Here is a 7862-nt window from a genome sequence, read left to right on the forward strand (position 1 = left end):
CTGTTTTCTGATGCAACACCTTCCAAGAAACACGACAAATCGTCTGCAAAAGCTGAAAATTCAATATTACAGTTATTTTATTCTACAATTCCATGGACAGGGCCGTCCATTCTTAGTGACACCAAAACCAACTCCAGAGATAAAATAAAGAGAGCGGGTGAAACCTTATCCCCTGTTTTACATCCCTTTCTATATCAAAATACCCAGTGATAAGGTAATGGTTTTTGACAAGCTTGAGGCGTCGCAATAACAATTATTTATCCATTTTTGTAATAAGGAGCCAAAATGTAAAGAATTTGGTGCCTGAAAAAAAGCTTTTTAAAAATCTATAGCTATTTCAGTCACCCGTATATTGAATGATACAACATATGAGCCGAAGCTTTCTGTGCGATTTTTGTTTATTTAAGCAACAGTAGCTCAATATAGTTGAAGCCTTCCAAGAGTAAAATAATTTATTAAAGTATCACGAACGACCGTCACGTGCGTTTGACTTTGTATGAATTGTTCGACATGTTTTTTCATGCTGTTTACTCGTAATGGAATCGCCTCCCACCGATTGAACAAGATAACGCAATGTTATCTAATCAAATAATAGTAGACACCCATAACTTAATCATAATTAGGGCTCACAATAGATCATCACGATAACGTGCGTGTCTGGGTACATTTGACACTATGTATGAAGTAACAAGAGCGAGCATCACCATTTCCAGACTTCGGCACTGCTATATACCTACAATCAAAATGAAGTATCCTATAGTCGCCTTTCTATTGTCGCTTTTTTTCGTGGCAGCCTGTGCATATGTAGGTAGGTTCGACAAATTAATGTACTTTCACATTGCTTGTGTGTGTGTGTGTGTGTGTTTGTGAATGCGTATTTTGTATGTGTATTGCAGCCTTGTTAGCCATGCTAGCTTATTGAGATTATACCCACATTCGCTAAATGTCGATGGCTGCCCGTCTGGCCATATGCTACGTTTTTGCACAATATAAATGTTGATTAAACCATTTCAGTTTACCGCAAGATAAATTTAAATTGCGCATTGTCCAGTTTTTGTTTAAATACTGGATACAAATGTTTCTACCTGCATCGTTAAGAATAATACTGATGAGAAACCTTTTTTACACTGGACATTACATTATCAGTATTCTGCCGACAATATATCTGCCGAGTACTACAATACATATATTTTTTCGAACAATTCATCAGCATTCCCCATGGAATAAATTGTGCCTTTGCTGAATGATTTATATCTTTATTTGTATGAAGAATAATTTCTGGGGAAAAAAACACTAAAAGAATGCAAATTCTTTCATATTCATATACATTGATGTATTTTTCATCAACAATCCTAAATTTAGTGACGATATTCTCATAATACAATTACACAGTTGCAAAGGTGATCTCAGCTTAGCATCAATGTCAGTTGTCTGATATAAAGCTGATGTTTAATATAGAAGCCTTTTGGTAATCACTCGGAATGATACCCCTGGCGTCACTTCATATTCATGTTTGCATTGTTCTTCTCAATTGGTTGTTTGTTTCGTGGAACTGGTGTGTGCTTGTTAATCGTCACTTGCATACTCGTGACCGGGAAGTCCTGTATGTCGTTAGGGGAGACATGTGGCACACGTAGCATGACATAACATTGTACATTTGTGTAGTGTAGTGTAGTGTGAAATGCGGCCAACTTTGACCTGCAAATCCTAGCTAATCCTGCTATCGAACTATACTGTTTTAATAAATAAAAGACTTTAGAAATTCGTCTAATGTCTTTATTTAACAAAGACTTCGTCTCTTATTTTTTCATGGTTTAACATAATTCAGTGTCGTGCATCACACTTGTTCTGTCTACCTATTTTCAATGTCCAAAGAGGTGTTTCACACTGCATGTCATATTGTCAAAGGAGTTGTAGGGGAATCTTGACTTGTGCGTAATGTATGATCATATATACATACCAACTGTTTTTTTTCAGTTCGTCATAAACATTGGATCTTAAATGCATCAAATTGAAATGCTAGAAATGCTCAGCAGTGGTGAACCCTGTAGATGAACAGTTGGAAAAAAGTTTCAAATTTCTGACTTGTTCATAGGACATCACGTGACCGAACCTTGTTAAGTCGCCATGTTACTTGAAATACATACATTGATTGGACACCTGCTTAAATGAGTCCTCCCACTATTTATAAGTGAAACCACGTGATATCGTGACGTCACTACCACGCCTAGCATAAGTCAACGTGGTTTGTCAGAACTTAATAACATGCCAAATAAGGAGTGATGACATTTGACATGGCGCGCATGAAAGTGTGAAAAATGGTCCAGGCTTAAACAATACATTAGAAATTACATATAATAATAATAATAATTTTATTCAACACGAAAATCTACTACAGAGAGTAATTTTATGGTTGTAAAACAAAAACAGAAATAATACTTCACGCAACTAATATCACAAATAACACATTGAATACATATAATTATAGAACGAGGAAAAACTACACACTACACATTTTGTTAAAACTATATGTGACTTTGTTAGGATGTTTAGAAACTCTAGTTCTCTGAGTACACACATTGGCATTACTGTATTAATGTATTAATGCGTTTTCCGTTTGTTACCCAGTCTAGATAGTTGCTGGTGTGTATCTCTGGTCTTTTCAATTTATTTGCACTAGCTGTAATACTTTGATGAGCACCACTGACGGGGATGTTCAACAATGTTAAATACGGATCTCTTTCACTTTCAAATTATTTGAGAATTATATTAATGTTTGCTTGCTCATGTTTCATTCCGTTTGACTTAATACGATAGTAATTTTAAAACAGTCCTTGAAAAGTTGACATGTAAACTGTGGTCTATTGTCATTTTGGTTCATTCGGTATGCCATGTCGTGCAAATTGCGACTTGCAGTGTGTTATAATAGTGTCACAAAGTAATTAGAATAGTAAATCGTTCAACTAAAAATATTGTCTCTAATAGTCAGTTCAAAAAACTCATCAATGTCCATTGAATGTGATGGTGATTTATGTTTGACTTTAACAGTTCAGTGAACTAAAACAATAATACTGTATGTTTGACATCAACGACATGAAGTGAGCACAATGTCCTTGCTGATTTGACTAGTATGTTGTGTTATATACTTTTCGGTTGTTTTGCTCTTGTGGAATATGCTGTCGTTTGTTTTGTGTCTTGGACTAAACAAATTCTTATACGACTTTGACATCGTGAATTGAACACCAAGTTTTATGTTTGTTTCTTTTTTGCTTTGTTTTTTTGGAGTGAATTGTTCCCATATGGGCAAACATGTATCATTTCTTGGTTGAAAAACAACTTACTGATACACAATCTAATACGAACATTTCAAACCAACTTTAAAGGTGCACACCAAAATCATTTTTATAACTTTATTAGAGGTTTTGAAATATTATATGGAATATTTTCAGCCTATTATTGCTACTTTAACATGTCCAAGAGAAGATGATGTAAGATTTCAATTAAAATATATTGACAGTATTAAATGATCTTTCAACAGAGCACAGCATAATATCTCACACTACACCAGTGGAATATCACTTCTTCCTAGATGAAATTAATTGGCATGAAGCACAAACCCACTGCGAGTCAATTGGCGGGGACTTGGTTAGAATATACGACCAGGCAACGAACGATTTGATTATAGCGCATATCATTGCATCAGGTATTGGAGCAAACATTGATAGTGGATTTTGGATTGGTTACAATGACCAAAGAGTAGAAGGAACCTTTGAGTGGGTATCTGGTTTCGTTTGCCCATATGAAAACTGGGGTGCCGGTGAGCCAAACAACAACGATAATCTTGATCCCAGTGGACAAGATTGTGTACAACTAAGGTGAGATCTTTAAGTTATATGACGAGTTCTTGTCTCATCATAGTTTATTAGCTTTATTATAAAGTGCATACAAGTTATTCATTAATCCGACAAAAGATGGATCTTTTAAAAATGAGGTGTCTGGAGGAAAAATAAAAAAAATGCGACTTGTGTTTTCTACAAACATGCCAAAAAGTTATTAATATCACCAAATTTGACATCCTGTTTTTTTGCACTATGTAGAGCCTACCTTCTTTTTCCATTAGAATTGTGTTGCACTCACAGGAAAACAATTTCATTCCATGGCTATGCAACAGTGGCCGACATTTTGCCCACATTTCAACTAACATTCCGTTTTCACGATTTTGTGCCAGGCCAATTGGTTGTTGGTTGATTTAGAAATCACGTTGGAGTGATACCATAATAATGTTTATGGCTAATTACTAGTATATTTAGCATTTGCAAGGCAAAATATAAGGCGCAATAGTGTATGGGTATATGAAAATAAGGCTTATGTGGAAATAAGGTTTTATTATTTACATTAACCATAAGTATTACTGATTTTAACGTTAAAAATACATAATATATATTCTATTGATACTTGATACTAGAAGTATAATGTTATTATGTAATTTCTGAAATTAATCAACCCCCAATTGAATTGGTTTAAACGACAAAATATGGGTTACTCTCATAACCAATCAATGCAAATCTGAAGTGTTTTTGTAGGCACAGCATTGTACGTGAAAACCAACATAAATTATACAATTAGAATTACTATCACATCTTTATTAGACAACAATGACAAGACATTACTTCAACAAAACATCACAGTTAATCCTCTAGACATTCTCCAATATTCAAATGACTACACCTTTACGTCATTAACAGTAACTTATCCGTCAGTATAGATTGATGTTCACATTATGTCTACAGGAAAGATACTACACAGTGGGATGACGAATACTGCGGAGAAATTAGAGACAAAGCGTTTATTTGCGAGGTGGAAGGTAACGTTAAATTTAATACAGTATAGATGGATTTATACAACTATGCAACACCAACAATGTGTCATCAATCATTCGTAGAACCTAGATGTAAAACACAATAACATACAAGTCACCGATAAGTGCCAAACACATTAGGTTGTTCAGTTGGCGTACCTACACGATAAGAACCACATCTCACATGCGCGCAGTATATACATATAATTATCAGTTTTGAAGGAGGCTGGACAGATATCAAAAACGTGTTGTAGATCTCAATTTCGACAATCACACTGTAAAACATTTTTGACTTGAATTTGACTCAATACATGAATTAACTGAATCTTAATTTAGCTAAAGTGTCAATAATCTTACTGTGAGAATACATTATATTCTAATTAGCGACATCTTAATTTAAAGAAATTGTGAATTAGCAAAAATGACATGCTAGCTAAAAAGACACGTTTTACAGTAATCTAAACTGAATTTTGCTGAGTGTTTCCGTGTGTCAAGCCAATATAATGACAGTAATATTCTATTTAAAGCAATTCAGGCTGATGACGACCAGCATGACACAGCAATTCAATCAACGACTACCCCTGCCTACCTTCTTATCTACATCCATGAAGTGATTACCAGAAGCACCATTTGAATTAACCCTTCCGTCAGTTTATGACTGTAAAAATGTACGACATGTCACAACTGACTAAGGTGATACCTCATTCCTCTTGATAGTTGAGATAATACTAGCAAGTCATCATGTAGCCCAATTAAATCTGTCAGGGGACAAAGCCATCAGAATTCCAAAATAGAAAACTTCGTCACTCTGTGACATTGTCTGAAATTTTATTTTTCAATGGTGGAATCTTCATGTTAATTTGAGATTGTGGGAAATAGAAATACCGAACAATTATACATCTTGGTCTCGATTCTGTGTCCATGGTTGGTTGGCCTGATTAATCCTTCTTCCCACCATTCACCAAATTTTAATGATTTTAATATTGAAACCCAGTGCATTTGCAAAACAAATGTGATCGAATTCATGGCGCCATTCCAGGAACTCGAGTTAATAACTAAATATTAGTGGAAGCAGTACATACTATTGTTACTGTCTCTCCGACAAGATTCTGCAAATTTTGAAAACAATTGAGCTGTGAATATTTATTAAAAAATAAATAAAATAGGAAATCTGATGTAGCACCATCATGAGTGGTAAATGGGGAAATAGCACTGATAAGAGAGTCCATTACAAGCGTTTTTATTACTAAACTTTGTTGAAAATTTACTGCTCCTCAATTTATTATTTATGTTTTTTTTCAGTTTGTTAGGCTACCTTGACCACCAACAAAGCACACGTAGATGAGCACAGAAGTACAGCGTTAAAATGAATTCCTAATATGAGTAATTCACTGTTACATGAACTATCAATAAAGAAAACTCTGTTGAAACATGCTTCTTGTCATTCATTGTTATCTACCATCCAAAAATGTTTTACCGGTAGATGAAAAATAGATCGAAGTACCTCAAACCAGTGAACATTTCATTAAGACTGGTCTACAAATATAAGTGTAGTGAAGGAATCTGTGTAAGTTCATTGGTCATGCAGCTACCTGGGTAGAAGTTGACGTCAGAATACGTTGCATATATTGTTAATGTCTGGGAAGAACATAGCGGTATGTACATAGATTGAAATGGCTATCAGAATGGGCGTCTATCAGACATGGATATAGGTACATGCATGTTCGGAAGATTAAGAAAAGGCAAAGCAAAGTCATACCTTTGGCTTATTGAACAACAAATAATGTTTCCAACGTAAATTGTTATTACAATAACCTTATTCCGAAAGACAGCATTTATCAGGCTAACAACTTCATGCACATACACAACTTTAGCCAATGACTAATGCTCACACACTCAACCTCCAGAGAGGGGCTATAGTACTATGAAAAGCCACAAGGATTATCAACTGATTTTTTTCCATGAACACAGGTGGACTAGATTCTACCTTGTACTTTTCGACTAATCAGAATGCCCTATTTCATCACTCCAACTATCTCATAGGGAAAATGTCCAGAAATGATATTAAGCAAAGAAATATCATCAGAGTTAAAGAATTACATGCTTAAGGGTGGAAAAACAGTGAAGATACACATGACGACCCAGGTAGAGTTGCGTAAATGCAAACATGGCCTCTCTCGGTTCCAATACAGAAGTACGTTATACAAAGTCTTCATAACTTTCTACGAATAAAACGGTTCTATTCAAACTATTCTTTATTTTATGTGACAAATTTAATTGTGTACGATCTTGAAGGGCGTTGGTCATCACGCCACATCCCGTTAGATATGCGACTCATAGTGACATACACACAGCGCATGTGAAATACATTGTTAGTTTAGTAAATACATGAAATTCCACCAGGAGCTGCGCGACGACCATCGCCCTTTAACATTGATTTGGTGCTAGATGACTTCATCCTGGAATATCAATTGAAGTCAATCTGATATCTGTCACTTCATGCCAAGTCACTACTAACAACATAGTCGCTTACTTGGTACAACATGTTCACTATAGCTAATATTTAAACAGGAAAGGCATTTTTTTATTGAGATAAATATTTCGTGCATAGGAAATATGCACTTCAAAATGATTAATTAGCATTAGGTATTTTACATGGCGATACCATGTGTATCACAATTACTAAAAAAAACTTTTTATAATTGGCATTTACGTCAAGCAACATTTTTCATTCAACCACATGCTGTCTCTTTCATACACATTTGTAAATCTTACTACTGGTCTTAGCTAACTTGAATCTTTTAACAAGGATCAGTAACTGGGGCAGTAGAAACAATGCCTATGCCTGTATCACCTTTGCTTTCACCATGTTCCTTGGCAAGGTCCCACAATGTGTGACAATGAAAACTGGTGATACAGTAGAGTTCATACCAAACAACATAACACCCACCAGGTTGCCATTTTATTCTGGTAAATAGGTCTCATAATGTTCATGAATGTAACA

The 7862-nt window shown here is 35.0% G+C and overlaps 1 protein-coding gene across 1 annotated transcript; it reads left to right on the forward strand.

Annotated features, from left to right (window-relative positions):
* The first annotated feature begins 729 nt into the window (after positions 1–729).
* On the forward strand, positions 730–6288 carry LOC146738347 (low affinity immunoglobulin epsilon Fc receptor-like). Its single transcript, XM_085503741.1, has 4 exons — positions 730–808; positions 3539–3875; positions 4791–4864; positions 6161–6288. Exons 1-4 carry the CDS (start codon positions 745–747, stop codon positions 6166–6168), a joined length of 483 nt encoding a protein of 160 aa, XP_085359867.1. The 5' UTR covers positions 730–744; the 3' UTR covers positions 6169–6288.
* Positions 6289–7862: the final 1574 nt, after the last annotated feature.

The sequence above is a fragment of the Saccoglossus kowalevskii genome, chromosome 9 (genome assembly GCF_978046115.1).
Source record: "Saccoglossus kowalevskii chromosome 9, keSacKowa6.1, whole genome shotgun sequence".
Classification (NCBI taxonomy): domain Eukaryota; kingdom Metazoa; phylum Hemichordata; class Enteropneusta; family Harrimaniidae; genus Saccoglossus; species Saccoglossus kowalevskii.